At 40.5% G+C, this 24,577-nt stretch overlaps 1 protein-coding gene across 1 annotated transcript in view; it reads left to right on the top strand.

Annotated features, from left to right (window-relative positions):
• The window catches only part of tmem131 (transmembrane protein 131), a gene marked incomplete in the record, with an annotated part of 75,545 nt that overhangs the window by 20,866 nt on the left and 30,102 nt on the right, over window positions 1-24,577 (top strand). Inside the window, 12 exon segments of the mRNA XM_034149708.1 lie at window positions 5,347-5,467; window positions 10,067-10,183; window positions 11,454-11,576; window positions 12,435-12,515; window positions 15,389-15,539; window positions 16,674-16,730; window positions 17,008-17,069; window positions 17,153-17,261; window positions 18,707-18,815; window positions 18,907-19,060; window positions 23,296-23,466; window positions 23,985-24,095. Of these exon segments, the coding sequence (XP_034005599.1) occupies window positions 5,347-5,467; window positions 10,067-10,183; window positions 11,454-11,576; window positions 12,435-12,515; window positions 15,389-15,539; window positions 16,674-16,730; window positions 17,008-17,069; window positions 17,153-17,261; window positions 18,707-18,815; window positions 18,907-19,060; window positions 23,296-23,466; window positions 23,985-24,095 (1,366 nt within the window).

Genomic DNA, 24,577 nt, shown 5'->3' with positions numbered 1-24,577 from the left:
GACTCTTTAAAGTAGAGACACTACATACTGATATACACCTGAACATCAGCAGGAGAGGACTCTTTAAAGTAGAGACACTACATACTGATACACACCTGAACATCAGCAGGAGAGGACTCTTTAAAGTAGAGACACTACATACTGATATACACCTGAACATCAGCAGATATGTTTTAATAAGTTCACAGATTTGGTGATGTAGTTTACTGTTGAGCTGAAACTAGATCTGAGGGATGAATACAATGTGGTTTTCCCTCAGCCTTGTGGATGAATTTGCTTTAAATGTCAGTGGCCTTATTGCTATGTTTCCCTGTGGAACATCCTTATGAACAGCATGTCATTTGATTTGTCCTATAAAAGCCTGCGGATTTTAAGGTGTTATACTTAAAATGACAATTCCTCTACAAAATCGGTTGAAACAAGACATCACAGTAAAACGTTGACATAAGTGTGCGGATGAGAGTGCAGGTTAAAGTCTTATGAAAAAAATGTGGCGATGCCTGAAGAAGATCTCTGTTTGTATAAAAAAAGCCTGGAGTTTTTAATACAGTGTGCAGATCGTTATGTCTGATTTCACTACCCTCTGTTGCTTCTAACCCTTCAGTCATTTTAAAGTTATCTCCTTTTTAAATGTGAGCGACGTTAAGCCGGGTGCAAATGTTTCAGTAGCCTTCACCAGAGCCTCTTTACAAACTCACAGGGAGACATGCAACTGTCTCAGCCTGAGCTACTTCCTCAATAAACAATCATCTTATCAGCTGCAAATGTTTTCAGGGCATGAAAATGTAACCTTGGGAAAGTCTCCCCCCTCTCTCGAACACACTGCACAGGAGGGATTCATGTAATCAGCCTGTAGATAGAGGCTAAACATCTCCTAACATGTTTTTGTTAAACGTCGGTATTTCAAAACCTTGACCCCATGTTCACATGTTTTTGTGTCAAAGTAGATAACGGCAATACAATTTTAGAAAGTGGTCGAGTAGGGAGTGAGAGCAAACAGTCTGCAGTTTAATCTTATCTGCAATTCTCCACGTCAATGTACGTCCGTTAAAGATTTGTTTTTGCCACTAACAGGCTCAGATTGTCAGTATAAGATGATTACAACAAGATGAGAGCAGTATGAAAAGGACAAGTTGTTTTTCTTTACCTTTTCTGTCTCACCAAGTCTCGTTCTGAAACCTTGCGTCACATTCACACTATTTGAAAATAGGCTACACTTCCTGTTAGTGATACACACTTTTTACTGATAGACACTCACATTTTCCCACTCATTTCAGCCGATTGCAGATAAACGGACATACTTCTTTCAGCCTGATTGTAGAGCAAGTCTCTCCTGTAGTGGAATAATAATGATATTCGTAGTACTGCTAGGTTAGAATTGGGAGGGATGAAACCCTCTTTAATGGTCACACATGCAGAGCACACAGTGAAATGTGTTCTCTGCTTTTAACCCATCCTAGTACCAGGAGTCTAGTACCAGGAGTCTAGTACCAGGAGTCTAGTACCAGGAGTCTAGTACCAGGAGTCTAGTACCAGGAGTCTAGTACCAGGAGTCTAGTACCAGAGTCTAGTACCAGGAGTCTAGTACCAGGAGTCTAGTACCAGGAGTCTAGTACCAGGAGTCTAGTACCAGGAGTCTAGTACCAAGAGTCTAGTACCAGGAGTCTAGTACCAGGAGTCTAGTACCAGGAGTCTAGTACCAGGAGTCTAGTACCAGGAGTCTAGTACCAGGAGTCTAGTACCAGGAGTCTAGTACCAGGAGTCTAGTACCAGGAGTCTAGTACCAGGAGTCTAGTACCAGGAGTCTCGTACCAGGAGTCTCGTACCAGGAGTCTAGTACCAGGAGTCTAGTACCAGGAGTCTAGTACCAGGAGTCTAGTACCAGGAGTCTAGTACCAGGAGTCTCGTACCAGGAGTCTCGTACCAGGAGTCTCGTACCAGGAGTCTAGTACCAGGAGTCTAGTACCAAGAGTCTAGTACCAGGAGTCTAGTACCAGGAGTCTAGTACCAGGAGTCTAGTACCAGGAGTCTAGTACCAGGAGTCTAGTACCAAGAGTCTAGTACCAGGAGTCTAGTACCAGGAGTCTAGTACCAGGAGTCTAGTACCAGGAGTCTAGTACCAGGAGTCTAGAACCAGGAGTCTAGTACTAGGAGCAGGAAGGGGGGTGTCCGGTGCCTTGCTCAAGGGCACCACGGCAGGGCAGGAGGTGAACTGGGACCTCTCCAAGTAGCAGTCCACACTCCACATTTTAGGTCTGGTCGGGGACTTGAACCGGCGACCCTACAGGTCATCATCAATACTCAATCAGACACTAAACCACAGGAAAGGTTAAACATTTTTTACCCTTCTTAAGATGGACCTGTTTACGTCGGCCTTACTTGTAATGGAGGAACCAAAATTGCCTCTTTACTCACTTCGTTTTAAGAGCCATAGAAGTTATTTTTGAGGTTTAATCAACTTAACTGAAAATTCCTGTGGTGTGTTTTATAGGTTTTTGCACCTGTGACTTAAGAATGTAATTGTCATAACTACACCGTAGCTATGCACACATGACAATAAAAGCCTTGAAACTTGAATGTAAATGGTCTGCAAAAGCGAAAATCCCAAAGTTCCCTACAAATATGAACCTGAAAATGAGCATACCAGGGCTCCGTTTAATCACTGGGGACATTCAGTAGCTTTTATTCTCAAGCCATGGTAACTTTGTCGTTGCATAAGTTTGCATTTGCAACCAGGAAGTATCATCAAAATGACTCAAGTTACAAGTCCCTACGAGTAGATGTTCATACCAAATGCTGCCTGGAATGTAGGAAATAGTTTATAAAGCATCTGGATGTTGTAAGCCAGAAAAGAAAGGTACAGTTAATGTTTTACACATGCGGAACAACTTGTACGGTCCTTAACACTGAATAAATAAACTAGGGATGCTGACCCAGAGGATTTTAAGGTGCATCATTGATCACAATGTGCTTTGTTTGTTGCTTTAAGAGGAATACTCTGTAAAGGAATTTGAACAAAACCTCAAACCTGTTTCCTATCTCTCTTTTGGCTTTGAGAAAATGTTTGACTTTATTAGAGTTAAATTCCTCAGGGAAAGAACATGTTGTCCCCTTTTTAGTTTCGGTGGCGTCATCCTCCGTTGAAATCTAAGACCCCGTCTACACGGAGACGAAAACGAACCGAAATCAAAAAAGTCTTCCGTCCACACGGAATCGGCTCAAGAAACGTGTCCGTCCACTAGGGATGGGAATTTGAAAGCAAATGTATATTCGAATATTCGACCCCCAAAAAAACGGTTAACTGAAATGTACATGTTGAAGTCGAATTTGTCAAATGTATTGAACTGGTGATCACAGTTTGAACAGTTGCTAGGCCTACAGCTTTCATGCTTAAAACATAACTTGTTTTTTAAATGAAAGAGGGATCATACACGAACAACATAACGGGTTAGGGTAACGTAACCCTATCACAACAGAGATCAACAACCTATAACTGGGCCTATGCACAGAATGCAGCTATTCAATACTCATTCTTGTTTAAGAATATGAGCATGTCTACTCAGGGGAGAGGCGGGTGCGGAGACGATTCACAATCAGGCCAGCTGTAGAGAAGACCCTCTCAGCTGGAATTTGGGCATAAGATGAGGTTTGAGTCTGCGTGATCTGCGTGTAGGGAGGGGCAGCAGCCATATCATTAGCTAGAACTAGCTAGATCTGATGGATTTGGACATAAACGCGAGTGAAGTATAACCGGACGCGAGAGAGAGAGAGAGAGATCAGCACCTGCAGCTCTGCCCGCTGTGAGGGACCGGTGAGCGGAGCAAAACACACCTTTAGACCTAACACACTTAGCTATGGCACTGTCGTATACATTGAATTATTCCATTTGATCATATGTAATCAACTTAGACACCCCTCCCAAAAAAATTAAATATTCATAACTCATATTCTCATATTCGAATACCTGAATAATTTCGAATATTCGATTAATCGTTCCCATCCCTACCGTCCACACGAGACCGCTCGACCCGCTGGAGACGCTGTAGTATATATGCCGGGCCTGTAAGTGGCGCTGTTCTTCCGCCACAAAATACACCAAAAGCAGCGAAGAAGACCCCCCGAGCATGGTTGCCATGGTTGCCTGGTTGCCCTTCTGGTTATTCTCCGCGGTGGATTTAGCAACATGTAGTTGATGTAGTTCTCCATGTCCACTTGTTGCTGATGGTTGTGGTAGAGGAGCTGTAGATTTTGCACTAACATCTGTATCAAGGTCAGTAGCGTCTGGAGCACGAACGCAACCCTGTGATCCGCCGTTGTTGTTGGCGAAACACATCAGCAATGACGCGGGGGTGAGCAGGAGAGGTGGGGCTATGGTGTCATCGTTATCAGGAAATGATCGTATAGGGCGTACCCACGGAGCCGTTTGCCCCTCCAGAGCGTTTCATCCGCAGATCTACCCTCCTTGGTAGCCGTTATCGTTATCCGCGTTTCCGTGTCGGCCTCGTGTGGACGAACCGTCTATACGATAGAGAACTGTAGCGGATACAACCCGTTTCTCCTCCGTGTGGACGGGGTCTAAATTAGCAATCATTAATGTTTACAAATGAAGTACAACACATCAGAAGTTGAGTCAAATCCACATAAAAAATAGGGAAGTTTGGTTCATTTCAGTAAAGCACTTCAATATACATATATAAATATTTTATAAACAATAATTTATAGCTTTTGAAAAAGTGTCAAACGACAGCGAACTTATGTACTGACGAAAAACACAACATCCTTAATTCATAATTGTTTTTGATGCTGATAAATGTACATTGTTCATTTATAAAAAGGCCCAATAAATGAACAAATATTATAATTGTATAAATCAGAATTTCAGTCGAATCCACATGAATAAATAGTTAGGTTTTGTTTAGTCATAGCTTTTGAAAAATGGACAAACCAAAGTGAATTTCATGTATTTTTTTTTATTATTCTAAGATGCCGAACAATGTTAGATACATATTTTAGGTACATTCATATTGTTTGAATGTTGATTAATGTACATTTATAAGATCATAAGTCCCTTAACTTTTATTGGCAAAGAGGTATATTTCCGTTTCACACCTCTAACCTGTTTCCTGTCTCTCTTGTGGTTTGAAAAAAGCATTTGACTTCACCAAAGTTACATTCCTCACAGACAGAACATGTTGACCTGTTCAGCTTTGGTGTCGTCATCCTCCGTTTGATCCTATCAGAGTTTCTGTTCATATGTTACATCCGTACCTCCTTTCTTTATTAATTTAATGTACGTATGTTGTTGTTTACCTGCTCTCACAAAGGTTTGTTTTCTCTGTTTTGCAGACCCGTTGGAATGCCAAAAATGGAGAAAGTTTATTTACATAATCCTAGTGCAGAAGAAATTAGTTTGATATCGATATCAGCAACAACAGCACATTTTCACGCATCCTTTTTCCAGAATAGGGTAAGTACCTTTCACTCGGAAGTCACATTTTTCCACAACAAATCCTTGATCATCATTCTTCAGAACTTTGCTTCTGTAAACAAGATACTTATGTCGAAGTATTTCCTGTACTATGCGCTTACTTTTTTTTTGCTTTAAACTCAAATAGACCCCAGTAGTCAGGGACCTTCTTCAAGATCAGACAGCAAACACGTAAACAGCAGCATGGAGACTGAAAGTAATACTGCAGTGGGAAGTCCCAATGCACATCACACGTGTCATTGAAACATGTGACCGCACCCTCGCAGATGAAAGGCCGAGCATAAGGAGACCAAAACATGCAGCAAACAAGATGAAGTAACCAGAATCATAATGAAGTTATAGTTACTCAATCTTTAAACATGAATCCCTGTTCTTGGAAACATGATATCTTGGGAACACAACTTGCACTCAAGAACAAACTGGTAATAATTAGGTGCACAAAGGTCACTGTGACTTCACAAAACAAGTTGTTGATTTTTACTTTAAAACTCTTATGCTAATTATGACAATTTAACACAGATCTCTAAAAGCCTGGGTCCACATTTGAGTTTTTTCTGGCAGGAAATGTCAGCGTTTCATCAAAAGAACATTTGTTTATGACGACAATATACTGACAACTAACACCACTCTTACCGCCGTTGTTAATAGACTGCTTTTGCACCTCTGATTTGTGTTATCTATTTGTTTGACATTATTTATTTACTATAAACAACAACTGGTGGAAGCTTGTCCTCATATCTGACAGTCAAGTTCACGTTTATGAAAACACAACTGCTTTCTACCGTAAATATCAGATAAAAAAATACAACCTTTGCCATATATAGTTCTTCTAATAGTTAAAAGACAACAACTTGGGGAGAGGATGCATCAGGACAATGTTTTTTTTTGACATATTAGCAAATATATCATGTTTCTAGAAATCATATAACATATTTTATTCGGCCTACAAACGAGCAAATTAACCGTCAGACCAAACGAGTGTGGAAAAAAGCCAAAGTAAAACATTTGTAGAAACACCAGATGTTATTGAAATACAATAAAATCCATGGTAAGAAATAAGTAGCAGCATTATAAAGCAATTGAACATATACAAATAGTCAAAGAAGCAGCTGGTAATAACAATAATACACTGTAAGAAGGACACATTGCTCATATGACTCGAGTGATATTTACAGTGTTGTCACAGAGGAAGTTAAGCAGCAGCCAGTCATAATACAACATGTATATTTCACATAGCAGAGTTGCCTGAAGCTGCCTTTACAGGAAAGACCGGTTATGTCTCCTTTGGCACAGTTGCTCGCTGCAGACATGATTTGCTTTTTTAATTATCGTTGTGCCGAATGTAAGACTGTGATTATATACGTTAGGACACTATGTTTTTATGTTGTTTTCACAGCGTGTGCTCGAAGTGTTTAAGTGGTAACATAGTCTAGTCTGTAAGGCATTTATGTGCATGTCAGGGTTAAAACAAAAATGCATTAAACTTGAAGACACAAGAGAGTAGTTTACAGAGACGTTCAGTAGGAAGGAATTCAGTGCGGTTTTTAAGATAACACCTGAGGCCTCTGCTCCTCTGTCACAAGATATCTCTGTACAAATACTTTCTATATTAGGTACAAATACATCTCCAGAACCTTACATTTTAAGAGATTTATTGCTAACTTTATAAGGCATTCATAGTTTAGCTAGCTATTTGGTGTATAGCTTTATGTGAGCTTGTCTCTAGATTCAACCATTACTACTCCAACTTGGTCCTGCAAGGGTTTAAACTGCTGAAAATCATGTTATGGTTATATTTTTTGCGGACTACAGCACGGTCACATGACTTCACGTCACCACCGCTAAGCTAAAGGCGGCTAATGTTGGGCTATAAAGCAACTACAGCACGGTCAAATGACTTCACGTCACCACCGCTAAGCTAAAGGCGGCTAATGTTGGGCTATAAAGGAACTACAGCACGGTCACATGACTTCACGTCACCACTGCTAAGCTAAAGGCGGCTACTGTTGGGCTATAAAGGAACTACAGCACAGTCACATGACTTCACGTCACCACCGCTAAGCTAAAGACGGCTAATGTTGGGCTATAAAGTAACTACAGCACAGTCACATGACTTCACGTCACCACCGCTAAGCTAAAGACGGCTAATGTTGGGCTATAAAGTAACTACAGCACAGTCACATGACTTCACGTAACCACCGCTAAGCTAAAGACGGCTAATGTTGGGCTATAAAGGAACTACAGCACGGTCACATGACTTCACGTAACCACCGCTAAGCTAAAGACGGCTAATGTTGGGCTATAAAGGAACTACAGCACAGTCACATGACTTCACGTAACCACCGCTAAGCTAAAGACGGCTAATGTTGGGCTATAAAGGAACTACAGCACGGTCACATGACTTCACGTCACCACCGCTAAGCTAAAGGCGGCTACTGTTGGGCTATAAAGGAACTACAGCACAGTCACATGACTTCACGTAACCACCGCTAAGCTAAAGACGGCTAATGTTGGGCTATAAAGGAACTACAGCACGGTCACATGACTTCACGTAACCACCGCTAAGCTAAAGGTGGCTACTGTGTGTGTGATGACGTTTAGCAATCTTTTTCAGACCGTTTTTTGTTAGGAACCACCTTTTTTTTCTAATACATTTCCTGTGTGCATTTAATTTTGCCTACCCAAATCCCAGCCAAAAAAAGTATTCTACCTTTTAACGAATAGTTGAATTTGTTAATTTTGTTACAATTCAATTCTCCGCTTTAAAAGAACATGCATCGAAAGAAAGGCACAGGGCTTTTCGGTGTTATAATGCAAACACAAGATTATAATTTATATCAAGGAAACTAAACATTGTTTCAAGTCGAGCTAATAATGAAGGGGTTTAATTCGTTTTTTTATTTTGTTCAACAAACTCCTTATGGAAAGCACAATTTCTTCATATTTAGTTTTTTACTTGGAAAAAAATGCAGAGGAAGTAGTTTTTAAGTGTATATAAATGCAGGATGTGCCCATGCTCTTGGGATGTATTGTAAAAATGGCAAATAAAACATATCGTTTCCTGACTGAGAAATAATGCAGATGTTAGAGTGAGTGTTTCCTATTATGCGTTATCTCTGTACTTCTGCAATTACACCAAGCCTTCATCTGGTGAGCGGTGAATGTCTCACACTGAAGTGGACGTTAAAACGTTTTTTTTTTTAAATCTCTTCGCCCTCCACTATCTGCATTTCTAAGACTCTCTGAATGTTCTGCAGCAGTGGAGATAACACATTCAGTTCTGATCTGTTAGATTAACATGCAACATCTAACTACATGATGATTCAGTGTAGATAAACCAACAAGATGTTCTGCGTTTTTGCTGTTTCTGGGGAACAGATGAGTCAAAAAACCCACTAAAACCAGCCCACTTGCAACCACAGTCGTCACCAAATTGCTAGAGTTAGAGGGTAGCTGTAATGTTTTCACAGTTGCGGATCTTTAGGTCATTTCAGGTTGTGGAAAACAGTGTTTCAGGTTATTTGGACAGCTGTTTGCCAGTGTGGTCATGTCAAAAGTGTAGGGAATTCAAAATAATATTTAGGTGGAAACTGTTGCCTCCATTGTCACCAAAAAATAAGGGTAAAATGCATACATGTAATTACTTTGATGTAAAATCAGGGTATTGGCCTGAACTGGTTAATGTTATTATAGATATTCCCATGAAAACTTAGCGACAACTTTTGCAGTTTTTTTGGGGCATTTTTCCTTTTTGCCATCTTAAAGGTCCCATGTCATGGCCATTTCTACTGATCATAATTCCATTGTTGAGGTCTACTAGAATAGATTTATATTGTTCATTGTTCCAAACACACATTGGTTTCTCATACAGCATCTCTGTAAAGTATGTGTATTCACTCTCTGTCCTACACGGCTTGTTGGAGCTCCTGCCCCCCCCCCTCCCTGTGAGCCCACTGTGCTCTGATTGGTCGGGACGTTGCGAGGCTCGCTGCTCAGTGAGCTGGCTTACTGGTGTGGTTTCCGGGTCGGCGATACAGCGCGAAACTCATCCTGAGCACACACAAACACTCACAGCCGAAGTAAAAACAATAAGTGTGGCTTGATATTGAGTAAGAAAAAGGTTTATAAACGCTGTGAGAATGGGTCTGCGGAGAGCATTTCTCCGCCATCCCAACTCGTCTATTACCAACCAGGGAGCTCTATGCAAGTCAATGGGACTTCCTGTTAGTTGAAAAGTTACGCTAAAGGTCCTGGTGTGTGAGGAGCTCCACGGATTGGTCCATTTTGGTTCCAGGAAGAAATAAATGGAAAAAGAGAAATCTCCAACGAGGCGTTCTGGGGCAGCATAGACAGGTCTTTTCTGTGTTAGAGTTTTACTCGCTACAGGGTGTACTTTGAGGGTTTGTGACTCTGCAGACCGTTTACATGCAGAAAAACCTTCATAACACACAAGGGGACGGGTAATAACCAGAAAAGCATGACATGGGACCTGTATTTTGCTCTGTTTGTTTAAAGTGTTTGTTGTTTCTGCACAAAATGTTTCTACTGTGCTGATTCTGTTGTCTGTTCCTCCTACAGATAATTCCACCAGGAGGAAACACGTCATTTGATGTCGTGTTTCTCGCTCGAGTAGTTGGGAATGTAGAAAACACTTTATTTATTAATACATCACATCATGGAGTGTTTACATACCAGGTGAAGACAGAAAAAAGCCTTTTATTGTTTGAATGATTTGTGCCAAAGGAAATGCACGTCAGCGTTTTAGGACCATTGATTAAAATATGTATATATGGAGAGAGGGAGAACATTATGAGATTAAAGCCTCAAATTAACAACAAAAAAGTTGAATATTCATTTTCATTTCATTTCAATCTTTATTTCGAACAGATTAAAAAAATAACAAATAAAAAATAACAAATGTGAATTCTCTTTTAAATGTACAGAAAAAACTCAAAATGAAAATATATTGTTTCATATTATAAATTAAAACAATGTATAAAGGAAAAAAAGAAGAGATTAAATCATACATTATTTATCTTGTACATTTTTTGTTTATTTTTCATTAGTTTCATCAACTGTAATCTTAGTGATTGTGAGTCTTTTTTCTCAAAATATAACCCCTCTCCTCCAGCACAATGATTTTTTCTTTCGTCCTAGAATAACCCTTATGCTGCGTTCACACCGGACGCGATGCGAATATTCGCTTCGCTCTAATCGCTCGAGTTTCACCGCGGCTGTCAGCTGTGTTTACTCGCATCATTCAAACAAGACGTGCTGGCAAGGGGGCTACAACTACAACAAAATGAACATATTGACCGTGATTTAATTGTAATACACGTTTCAAAATGATGCCGAAGTAACAACATACTGATACCGGTTAGTAAAAACCATGAATTAATGCTTTGACAAGTCTGCAGACAGACGGCAGGCGAAACACCTTTTAAAATGCGTGTTTTCTGAATGGAGATTGGCTAAGCTAACGCAGTATATGCTCCGACCGTCCACACTCACAACAACGGCCTATACAGACATAAATAAAGCAGCGACTGTATTCACCATGACACAGGCAGTCTGTGGTTTGTACTTGTTTAACTTTTGTCTAGTTTCTGAACAGATATGAGGAGCTGTGAGCTCTGAGTGCTAACAGCTAACGGCTGATGTTTTCTGGTTGAACGTCAGTGACGGCAGGCTGAGATCCTCACCGCTGATTGGCTACCGCGAGATCTCGTCACGCTCGAGTTGAAAAAATTGAACTTGAGCGTTTGTCGCGGCCCCCTCCAATCGCCTCAATCGCGCCGCGGAATTCGCATCCACCGCTTCATGCTCGCCGTCGGAGTGAATTTGCGTCTGTTGTACATGTAATCGCGCCGCCCCCAAACATCGCATTGCATCCGGTGTGAACGCAGCATTATACGCTCTAATTAAAAATGTGACTAATTGACTTCTCTCTCTCTCTGTCCTGAAGGTTTTCGGGGTTGGCATCCCGAACCCCTACAGACTGCGGCCCTTCATCGGGGCGCGAGTCCCAGTAAACAGCAGCTTCTCACCGCTGATAAACATCCACAACCCGTACAGTGAACCACTGCAGGTGAGGCATTAGGGTCTCTCAGGGTTTCATTTGCACCTTAAATTAGGGCTGTGCGATTATGGCAAAAATCATAATCACGATTATTTGTCAATAATTGATATCACGATTATTAAAAACGATTATCCATTTACTTTGAAAACATCCATATATTGAAAAAAAAATATTTGAACAGTATGTTTTTAACAGTTGATTACCCTGAACTTTAAGTATAATTCAACAGAAAAACCAATAAAAATAATAATCGTTTTATTTCGATTACATTGTTTTCGTAATCGTTGCAAGCCAAAATCGTAATCGAGATTAAAATACGTTTAATTGCACAGCCCTACCTTGAATTGTATTTATGTTGCTCTGTAACAAATAGTTTAAGGGTTCATTCATACCCCTGACATTCAAATTCTAAATCAACATTCAAATGCAGCGTAGCTTTTATTTTAACGACTTGTTGGCATGTCTTTGTATTGTGTTTTAAGGGTGGTAGTTGTACACAGTTGCAGATAAAACAATTCCCTATTGGTATTATACAAGTATTTAATAAGGTATACTTTGGTGTTTAGACTCTTTAAAGCATTTTCACTGCTCTCAAAGTTTGTTTTGCTGCATACGAAAGGAAACATTGAAAGAAATTGGTTCAATAAATAACTAATTCAATCAGATGAATCACTAAAAATGTACATTTCTTTTAGGGTAGTCACTTAAATAAAATTAAAACAGACTTAATTTGAAAACCTCAAGCTTCAAATGCACAAAAAATAATACAAATATATTCCATACAGCCATATATTGATATTTGGAACAGCTGACTTTTGTGGATTCATTATATTTGAATGTGTTTTGTTCCTGTCCGTGTCTCTCCAGGTTGTTGAGATGTACTCCAGCGGGGGGGATCTGCATCTCGAGCTTCCTACAGGCCAACAAGGAGGCACTGGAAAATTATGGGTTAGCCTCTCTTCACCATGTTTTAGTTTTATTTACAGTAGATTTTAAAGGTCACCTATTATGCAAAATCCACTTTTTCCTGTCTTTTCTACATCAACATGTGTCCCCTCTTCTTCATGTCTCTTCTACATCAACATGTGTCCCCTCTTCTTCATGTCTCTTCTACATCAACATGTGTCCCCACTTCTTCATGTCTCTTCTACATCAACATGTGTCCCCTCTTCTTCATGTCTTTTCTACATCACCATGTGTCCCCTCTTCTTCATGTCTCTTCTACATCAACATGTGTCCCCTCTTCTTCATGTCTCTTCTACATCAACATGTGTCCCCTCTTCTTCATGTCTCTTCTACATCAACATGTGTCCCCTCTTCTTCATGTCTCTTCTACATCAACATGTGTCCCCTCTTCTTCATGTCTCTTCTACATCAACATGTGTCCCCACTTCTTCATGTCTCTTCTACATCAACATATGTCCCCTCTTCTTCATGTCTCTTCTACATCAACATGTGTCCCCTCTTCTTCATGTCTCTTCTACATCAACATGTGTCCCCTCTTCTTCATGTCTCTTCTACATCAACATGTGTCCCCTCTTCTTCATGTCTCTTCTACATCATCATGTGTCCCCTCTTCTTCATGTCTCTTCTACATCATCATGTGTCCCCTCTTCTTCATGTCTCTTCTACATCAACATGTGTCCCCTCTTCTTCATGTCTCTTCTTCATCAACATGTGTCCCCTCTTCTTCATGTCTCTTCTTCAATCAACATGTGTCCCTCTTCTTCATGTCTCTTCTTCATCAACATGTGTCCCCTCTTCTTCATTCTCTTCTTCATCAACATGTGTCCCCTCTTCTTCATGTCTCTTCTACATCAACATGTGTCCCCTCTTCTTCATGCTCTTCTTACATCACATGTGTCCCCTCTTCTTCATGTCTCTTCTACATCAACATGTGTCCCCTCTTCTCATGTCTCTTCTACATCAACATGTGTCCCCTCTTCTCCATGTCTCTTCTACATCAACATGTGTCCCCTCTCTTCCATGTCTCTTCTTCATCAACATGTGTCCCCTCTTCTTCATAAGGTCTCTTCTAATCTATCAACATATGTCCCCTCTTCTTCATGTCTCTTCTACATCAACATGTTCCCCTCTTCTTCATGTCCTCTTCTTCATCAACATGTGTCCCCTCTTCTTCATGTCTCTTCTTCATCAACATGTGTCCCCTCTTCTTCATGTCTCTTCTTCATCAACATGTGTCCCCTCTTCTTCATGTCTCTTCTTCATCAACATGTTTCCCCCTCTTCTTCATGTCTCTTCTTACATCAACATGTGTCCCCCTCTTCTTCATGTCTCTTCTACATCAACATGTGTCCCCTCTTCTTCATGTCTCTTCTACATCAACATGTGTCCCCTCTTCTCATGTCTCTTCTACATCAACATGTGTCCCCTCTTCTTCATGTCTCTTCTACATCAACATGTGTCCCCTCTTCTTCATGTCTCTTCTACATCAACATGTGTCCCCTCTTCTTCATGTCTCTTCTTCATCAACATGTGTCCCCTCTTCTTCATGTCTCTTCTTCATCACATGTGTCCCCTCTTCTTCATGTCTCTTCTTCATCAACATGTGTCCCCTCTTCTTCATGTCTCTTCTTCATCAACATGTGTCCCCTCTTCTTCATGTCTCTTCTACATCAACATGTGTCCCCTCTTCTTCATGTCTCTTCTACATCAACATGTGTCCCCTCTTCTTCATGTCTCTTCTACATCAACATGTTGTCCCCTCTTCTTCATGTCTCTTCTACATCAACATGTGTCCCCTCTTCTTCATGTCTCTTCTACATCAACATGTGTCCCTCTTCTCCATGTCTCTTCTACATCAACATGTGTCCCCTCTTCTTCATGTCTCTTCTTACATCAACATGTGTCCCCTCTTCTTCATGTCTCTTCTACATCAACATGTGTCCCCTCTTCTTCATGTCTCTTCTACATCAACATGTGTCCCCTCTTCTTCATGTCTCTTCTTCATCAACATGTGTCCCCCTCTTCTTCATTTCTCTTCTTCATCAACATCTTTCCCCTCTTCTTCATGTCTCTCTTCATCAACATGTGTCCCCTCTTCTTCATGTCTTCTTCATCACATGTGTCCCCTCTTCTTCATGTCTCTACATCAACATGTGTCCCCTCTTCTTCATGTCTCTTCTTTCATCAACATGTGGTCCCCTCTTCTTCATGTCTCTTCTACATCAACATGTGTCCCCTCTTCTTCATGTCTCTTCTACATCAACATGTGTCCCCTCTTCTTCATGTCTCTTCTACATCAACATGTGTCCCCTCTTCTTCATGTCTCTTCTACATCAACATGTGTCCCCTCTGTGTAAAGAGCCTCTGAAAGTTTCAGGAACAAAGATTCTCTCTCTTTTTGTCCTGATCCATTTCTATAAAAACCTGTCTGAAAATTAGCTGATCAGATTTTGGCCACTTTATGATGTCATAATGATGTGTTGGCTTGTGTAACCATTAGCCAATCACCAACCAAGGTAACCCCCCCCCCCCCCCCCCCCCTTATCACCTGAATCTCCTCCAAGAGCACTATTGTGTTCTTTTTAACCAAATGTCTCTCAGAGGGGCGTGGGGAGGGGCTCCTTATTTTCATCTAAAGTAACAGACAGAGAATCAGCACTTTGGAAACAGGGCTGAAACAGAGGGGATTATGGGATGCTGCAATGATCTGTTTGGTGTTTCAGCCAATCAGAGACATGTTCTGTATATATCTAAGACCTGTGATATATTGATGAAAAAGAGTATAATAGGGGACCTTTAAAGATGAACCATAATGTCAGACAGAGTTACTCACACTCACCTCCTTGTCCCTGCAGGAGATTCCTCCCTTTGAGACGAAGGGGGTGATGAGAGCCAGCTTCTCGTCGAGAGACGTCGACAACCACACGGCTTTCATCAGAATAAAAACCAACGCCCCCAACGAGGACCAGTTCATCATCCTGCCTGTGGAAGTGGAGGTCACATCAGGTAGGATTATCATCACCGATTGTGGCTGGAAACTATTAATATCGTGGTATTAGAATAGATTTCTGATATTGCTTTGACAGATAGGTGTCTTTTTCTGGTTTTATAGGCAGCGTTACAGTAAAAAAAAAAAAAGTCATTTTCTGTACTTATTAAAGCTGTTGCCTTTAACTGCTTAGTCATTAAATACAAAAGGCCAACGGTTATGTTGTATTCATTTTTGGAGAGCGTCATTAGACAACCATACAATAGAGTGGTGCAGTGACGCGTCCTAAAACCCGGAAGTAAACTTCTTCCAGTTCCTTCGACAAAAACGCAATGCAATTTCTCCATAGGATTTTGGAAAATAGCTTGAAATCAAGTCTGTGGTTGAGACACATTTAAGAGACGGATCACGTTTTGTTCAGCCGGATAATCTCCACATGTCTACCCTACTTTTATAATTTTCGAATCATAAATCTAGTCGCCAGAAGCAAAATGCTAACGTTATGCTATAAAGGAACTACAGCCGAGTACAGCAGCACGACTTCAACGTCACGCCAACTTAAGATCCATATTCAAACATACAGATTCTAAATGGTACGAGTTGAAGCGTTTGTTTGAACAGTCTGCAGGAGGCAGGTACTTGCTTTCAAGCAGAACAGGGCAAACAAACTTAGTGGGAGTGTTTACGTGTTCGGCGTAATGACGTACAACGTCCTCGACAACTTCTGTAGTCCTATTCAGCCACTTGGTAACAACCATCGTTTTTCAGACACGTCAACTCTTCAGAAATCACCAGTGGGGTCACTGCTGATGGATTTAATGTCGTAGAACAAAACGTGATCCGTCTCTTCAATGTGTCTCAACCACAGACCTTATTTCAGATATTTTCCAAAACCCTATGGAGAAACTGCATTGCTTTTTGTCGAAGGAACCGGAAGTGGTGAAATGCTAACTTACGTCCGGGTTTTAGGACGCGTCACTGTGGCACTGTATACCACCATAATATCAAAATTGAGTTTTACTTCGGAATATTCTTGATGATAGTGTTTTTATGGCGCAGCCCTGTCACCAAAAGTACATTTATTGTAAAACTCAGTGTCCTTTTTGTGTCAGGAACACATTTTTCTTATGATTTTGGTACTTCTTTTGCAGCCCCTGGTATATACTCCTCCACAGAAATGCTTGACTTTGGTACGCTGCGGTCACAAGGTATGAAGTCTTGAAAAACAGATCATATTGCAGAGTAATCTTCTCTTATATAAACAAGCCCTTAAAAGCCCTTCGTATAACTTCTTACTGCTTTCTGTTCTATAGTTTGTTTTTTCTGTAAGTCATTTTATTGCATCTTGCATGTGTGTCTGTGCTTTTTATTTTAGTTTCTGTATGTCCGTTTATATGTATGCTTGTTCTTGGAAAAGGGCTATACAAATCAAATGTATTCATATGTTTCGTTGCATCTTTGCTCACTTGTTCGTTCTCGTTACAGATCGCCCAAAACTGCTGAATCTACACCTTTTAAATTCAGGAACAAAAGACGTTCCAATCACAGTGGGTATCTCTTATATTATCATTTAAATTCCTGTCATCTTAACTCTCCTGTAAATGTATCCCCCTTTCTTTACGCTTCACAGAGTGTTCGGACGACGCCATCAAACGAAGCGGTGACCGTAGAGTTCAAAGCCGTCACACTGAAGGCTGGAGAGAGCAGATATACCAAAGTTGCTAGTATTAGTTTTGACGGTAAGAATATATGTGACCCGCTCTTATCGAAATCAGTCAGAAGTCGCAACGGCTCATTTCAAAATAAACGTGGATTTGCGTAAAAAAAAAAGTTTTTCGGGGTTCGGTTGTTTTGTTTGATTTTAAATAAACAAAGTCTTGGCTTTCAGAATATGAAACTTTTATTTCCAAAATCACACGATAAATACATGTTTGAAGCTTGTAAAGGGAAGAAGGCACCTCTCACTCGCACTCTGCTGTTCCGCAGCGCCGCTCCCCCTCCCTCCGGCTGACATTATGAATGTAAGGCGTATAGTAATCATAGATAACACGGCAGGGCCCGTTACAGTTTGTTTTCATCTGATTTCAATTAAACAAAGTCTTGGCTTTCAGAATATTAAACTTGTTTCGGCAAATTCAGATGATAAATACAACTCTGAAGCTTCGGCATTACAAGTGGAGAACGGAGTAACTTGACGTCACAGCAGGCGTAACAACAGCCGGTGTTTCTCGTGAGTGTTTTCCCCGGGAAACAAACACAATACATACAAACGCAAAACTACGCACGCACACGCACGCACACACACACACACACACACACACACACACACACACACACACACACACACACACACACACACACACACACACACACACACACACACACTCTCACAAGCGAGCTTCCCCCAGACCAGTAATCCAAACGAAAATATTTTCCGTCCGTACTACTTTCATAATTTGCTAATAACCAATCAGATCGATGGATTCCAGAGAAGAGGAAACTTTGAAGGCCTTTTTCTCAAAGTGATGACTCTGTAACAGTCGTTATATAATGTGACATATTTTGCTTAATATTTGGAGTACAACAACAATCCTGATATCATTAGAAAGCTAGGAATCTCCTCTTTCCAACAGTGTATACAACTCAAAATGTGTCTTCGGGTCAATGCGACTGATTTCGATGGAGCAAGTCACATATATGTTTAATACTTCTGTTGTTGAGTTTTTTTTTTAAAGAATTTCAATTGCAAACAGCTAAGCTCGGACATACAATCAATGGAAAGTAAAAGCATTCGGCAGTGTGAGAAAAATAAAGCACTTTCTGAACATTAAAGCATGGAAACATTCACAGGAGAGACACTGAAACTGAGCCTCTTTAAAAGGCTCACAGAGACACGGAAAGATCATTTTAACCACAATTAGATATGTGTTTTTTTAGACAGTGTTTTGCTTCAACTACCTTTTTAAGAATAAGTCGATTTTTACTTAATTTTTTCTTTGTATACTCAGGGGGAAATAACTTGTGTGTCCTGTAGCACATCTTGGCTGTTCATTAATAATGATCTAGAAATGTTTAAGCTCAAAGAGTTAGAGAATGACATGTCCTCACTTCACAGTATTGCACAACTTCCTCTTGTGAGGCCTTGTGCACTTATCTGCTGTGGCTTGTTCTTTTTTTCTTGCAGCCTCAAAAGCAAGACGATCATATCAGTTCTCTGGTAAGATAACTGTGAAAGCAAAAGAAAAAAGTTACTCCAAGCTTGAAATCCCGTACCAGGCAGAAGTTTTAGATGGGTGAGTTGTTAAGTGGATAAATCCTGGAGTTAATGTTTGGAGTAAATAATGTTTTTTTTTTTAATCTTAAAATGTTCCTTCCCTCTTGCAGATACCTGGGTTTCGACCACACGGCGACATTGTTCCACATCAGGGACAGCCCCGTGGACCCCGTGGATCGACCCATCTTCCTCACAAACGCCTTTGGCTTTGCAATCAGGATACACAACGTGTCTCTGCCCGAAGAGGCCAAAACAATGTTTAATGTGAGCGTCACAGAAAAGATTTAAGAGAGGGTTTAGGTGTTTTGAAGTGGGGGTTGTATGAGGTAGCTCTTTATAGTCAGTCTACTACCTACAGTGGATGAAATGTGTTGAAACCATGGATGTTTAATAAGAACTGGATACAGCGTGGGAGGCGGGGTCTCGTTCTTTCCTATGAGAGCTGCTCATTGGCGCATGAAGACAAAATGGCCCAACTTTTGAGAGAGTGAAATGTCACAGATTACCCAGCATGCCTAGCTGTCAGAGCAGAAGAACCCGTGGGTGTTTCTCAATTGCGAGTAAAGCTGCTTCCGAGCCACTATTTCAAGCATACTACGTCATCGAGTGCCGCCGAAGTACTGTTCCAATCTCCAGCATACTTGGAAATCTACCGAGCCCGGCGTACTCCGTTTGGAGAAATATCGAGTCTGCACATGAGTAGACTTCGCGGTCTTAAAATCCCCACAATGCTTTGCGCACGGACCAATTTCCCCAAATCTGTGGCGGAAGATGTAAGGCGGGGCCTCTCATATGACGCACACCTGCACACTTGCTAGCGTGTTCCACTCTTTGTTTTCCAAATGTCAGGAAGTATTCTTGACTCGCTTCTGAAGCAAGATGCTCGGCAGACATGTGCTACCAAGCAAGCGTACTCGCGATTGAGAAACACCCCGTATGTGCGCTCACAGAGCATGCGCCCCTTAAGCCCCGCCCCCCGAGCTCCCACTCTCGGCTCACTAGAATGAATGGAGAGAGAAAATAAATCAAGATTCAGCTTTTAGTACATTTTACAACTTTAAGGACCGAATGATTCTAATAAGGGCTATAAAATAGTTCATACTCTGTAAATCGTGGATAATTTTTTTTTAACTAAATAAACTACAGACGTCTCTTTCCCCATGTTAGTCAATGGGAAAAAGTTGTTTTGGGCCGGGTGACGTCACGGACTGATACGGAAATTGCAGTAACGCCGTTTGGACACAACGAATATTGGCACAGAGTCCGGCGCACTTCCTGGGGGCTTGGTTGAAACAGACAGGAGTAGCAGCAGGAAGCTTAGCTATTTACATCTGTGGGTTCTTATTTAGACACCGGCGACCAAACATCAATACCATCATCCAAATCGTAAGCTATATATATATATACACAACATGTTTTTATCCAACCAAATAATCTGCTTAAATCCATATTTGTTGGTGGTTTGCCATCCATAAACAAAACTTAACTCTAAAAAAAATTTGAGGCACGCACTGACTATTTATAATTTAATGAAGTTGACTAAATAAATAAAAAGTAATTACATTACATTGCATTTAGCTGGCACTTTTATCCAAAGCGACTTACAATAAGTGCATTCGACCAAGAAGATACAAACTTGAAGAAAACAGGTTTCATAGAGACAAAACATTTCAAGTGCTACTCCACAGGCTTTAGATAAGCCAGCCCTGTGTTAGTATATAAGTGCTTTGTTAGTCATTCTATTGCTCGAAGTGGAGTCGAAAGAGATGAGTTTTTAGTCTGCGCCGGAAGATGTGTAAGCTTTCTGCTAGGGCTGTGCGATTATGGCAAAAATTATAATCACGATTATTTGGGTCAATAATTGATATCACGATTATTAAATACGATTATTCATTGACTTTGAAAAAATCTATTTATTGAACTTTAAAACAAATACAAATAATAATTTGAACAGTATCTTTTTAACTGTTGATTACCCTGAACGTATAATTCAACTGAAAAACCAATACAAAAATAAATGATACATTTAAATAAATAATATCAAAATAATAAATACCAATAAACAAGATCAACAAATATTTTGGAGCGCACTTCCCCAAGCTACTAAACATATATAAATATGATAAATACAAATAAATGAGACCAAAATAAATTAGATCAAATATGTTGCAGTGCACGGACACAACCTAGCAAAGCAAAATAATTGTTTTTTTCGATTATGTTGTTTTCGTAATTGTGGCAGGCCAAAATCGTAATTGCGATTAAAATACGATTAATTGCACAGCCCTACTTTCTGCTGTCCTGATGTCAATGGGGAGCTCATTCCACCATGTTGGAGCCAGGATAGCAAACCCACGTGTTTTTGCTGAACTTGGGTCCCCCTTGTAGTGCGGGTGCAGCGAGCCGTTTGGCTGATGCAGAGCGGAGTGCACGTGCTGGGGTGTATGGTTTAACCATGTCCTGGATGTAGGAAGGGCCAGATCCATTCACAGCATGGTACGCAAGCACCAGTGTCTTGAAGTGGATTCTAGCAGTTACTGGAAGCCAGTGAAGGGAGCGGAGGAGCGGCGTGGTGTGGGAGAATGTAGGAAGGTTGAAGACCAGACGAGCCGCTGCAGTAATAACTAACTGAATCTAATGAACCACTTAATCTTAAAAAGACAAACTCAATCTTCAAATGTTGAAAAAGTAAAGGTATTTGGTATAGCCCTATATAGACTTTGTTAGATTGAATTGAGTCGAAGTGTAGGATATATTTAGAGTGGTTTTCACCTTGCCATTTAACATCATTTTACAACAAGGAACCAAGGCCATTTTTGTATTCTCTTCAAAGCCGACTCAATTGGACAAACAGTAATTTAAAAGATAACAACACCACAGTTGTGATGAAACACTGAATACTAGAAGTAGATCTAAAACTTTGAAAAAAGTGTTGCAATCTCTGGCTCCTTATGAATTAATAAAAAGATCATTATTTTGGCGTCTCGTGCCTTTTTCTTAGATTGCAGCTGCTGATAGAGGGGAAGTGGTGTGAGAGAAATGTGCAGAAAGGGGCGGAGATTTAGATTTGAACACAAGCAGCTGCAGTGAAGAATCAACACATGCATTTCCTCTTTTATTTAGGCCTTCCTTAAGATCAACGACCAGTTATTGTGAGTCTTTGTTGATTCCATTCTAACACTTTAAAACACCAAAGTCCCAATCCAATCCACTTTATGTCTACAGCTCATTTAAAACCAACAGAGTTGAACAAAGTGCTGTACATCAACAACTGTATAAAAACATGGCATAAATACATAAAAAACAGACAGGACATGAAACAAATGTAAAACACGAGACAATGAAACCAGATCAGAAGCCACAGACTGAAAAACTCTCCTACATGACAATACAAAACACTAGTAAGATAAAAACTCTCCTACATGACGTAAAAAACAATACAAAAACCGAAATGTAACGGCACAAGTGTCATACTGTACCTGGTCTGTGAATGCAAGAGAAAAGAAGTGGGTTTTTAAACGAGATTTTAAAACAGGCAGAGTTGGAGCAAAGACTCTGTCTCCTCGCTGCTTGATTTTGGGACTACCAGAAGTAATCTGTCAGCAGACCTCAGTGACCGTATGGTTTTAAAAGATCTGCCAGGTACGGTGGGGGTCCCACATAAACCAGGGTGTCCGCGGGGTCTTAAAAAGTATTAAAAGTTGATGAATCAATTTAGCGAAAATTAAGCCTATTACAAAGTATTAAACGGCATTTTCCAAGGTATTACATTTTGCAGCTTGTTTCCAATAAGTATATAAATGGTCCAAAGAGGTTGTATTCTACAGTCTGCCTGAATGTAATCATTGCGTAGGTGTGTAGTGTGATTCTGTGTAGTTTATTTATGGCATCCCGTTGGATTTGACGTCATCTGAACAGGACATCACACGCTCACTGCTTGATAGCGCGCGAAGGTCCGTTTACGCCGGTTGTTAAACAACATCGTTATGGGGAAATGCAAGTCTGCGTCCAAATGGTTGGAAGATAAGGAGGAAGGACAATCAATACTGTATATAGTCAATGTGAGGTAAAGTGTGTCGCCAATGTAACCGGTTAAAACTCCAAGTGGCGATGAGGTCTTAAAATGTATGGAAAGGGTCTTAAAAAAGCTCTTAAAAGGGATTACATTTGACTTCAGGATTCCTGCATATACCCTGATAAACACAAACAGATATAAAATGTACTGTTTTTAGATGGAGTCAGGTGGCTTTAAAGAGAGCATAGATAATGCCTTTAGTTCCTCTTCAGACCGGGTGCAGTGGTGAAAATATAGCTTGCATTTAGACTGAAATTGATGTTTTTTGGTGTCTCAAAAACACATCCAAAGCATTTTATTGCTGCTGTAGAAAACACGCCATCTGTGAAGAAATACCTCATGCAACCCTGCTTTAAAAACATCCAAACAGCTGATATTTTTGTATGGGAATTGTTACATCTACTGACTTCCCTTTCTGTTTCAGGCGCAGAACTTCAGCGCCCCCATCCTGATCCCCGCACACGAGTCTCGTTACATTTTCTCCCTGCTCTTCCGACCTGTGCGACCCTCCATTCACATAGACAGCAACATCCTGCTCATCACAAACGCATCCAAGTTTCACCTGCCTGTCCGGGCCTACACAGGCTTCCTGGAGGTACACAATGGACATTTATATGTACATAATACGTAGCTTATTTACCTACCATCAAAGCGGTACTGAACAAAGAGCATATTAACCTTTATAACTTTCATTTTTATCACTTAAAAAGTCTGTTTTCATCATAAAATACAGCTACTGAAGCAGTGAAGTTGGCAGAAAAAGGGTTCAAATGTATGTTTTCCAGACAAGCTGATAAACTGCATAACAAATAACACTAGTTCCTTGAAATTGTGATTATAAGTTGATCATTTACAGTCGTTAGCTTGTAGAAATGGAATGTGTCTCCAGCTGTTTCAGTCTCAGTTAAATTGCAGACTGATATCTTTATGAGGAACTAGTTGTTTTGTCCTTTGCCACGTTGAAAGTTCTTGTGAAGAAAAACAGAAGTCGCATTCAGTTTTCAGTTTTGACCATATATGTAGTTATGTCTTTGTAAGGCAGGGTAGACATCCTGGTTCTTGGTGATATGCGTCTGTGTAACGTGTTTGTTTTTTGTCGCCTTTTTTGAAAAGCCTCTGGTCCTGCCTCCCAGTCTGAAGGAGAACATCCTGGACTTTGGGGTCCGCAGTGCAACAGACACCAGCAGCATCATATTTGTGGTGGTCAACAGTAATCCCATAGAGGTGAGATCACGCAGAATACTGCTTTTACTGAACAGGCACACAAGGGTTCAGTGGGAAGAGACACAAAACAACCACAAAATGACAAAAATGTGACCCTAAATAGCCAAAAGACACAAAAAAACACCAACAAAGTGACACAAAAGGAGTGCAAATTTAAACTCAACAGTCAAAACACACACAAAGCTACTACAAAGAGACACACAGTGACCAGGGTTTCACACTAAACCGCCAAAACACACACACAATAACCCCGAAGAGACACAAAAGTACTGCAAATCGACCAAAATGAACACATATTGAAATGCAACAGTCAAAAAACACACAAAACTACCCAAAAGGACAACGGTTTGACACTAAATAGCTAAAAGACACACAAAATGACCCCTAAGACACAAAACTTCTAAAAATCAACCAAAATTAACACATATTGAAACTCAAAATTAAAAACTTCCCCAAAAGAGACACAAAAGGACAACGGTTTG

This window comes from Trematomus bernacchii, unplaced genomic scaffold (genome assembly GCF_902827165.1).
Source record: "Trematomus bernacchii unplaced genomic scaffold, fTreBer1.1, whole genome shotgun sequence".
NCBI classification, from domain to species: Eukaryota; Metazoa; Chordata; class Actinopteri; order Perciformes; family Nototheniidae; genus Trematomus; species Trematomus bernacchii.
Note: the sequence above shows the minus strand (reverse complement) of the source record. Positions and strands in the feature narration are given on the sequence as shown.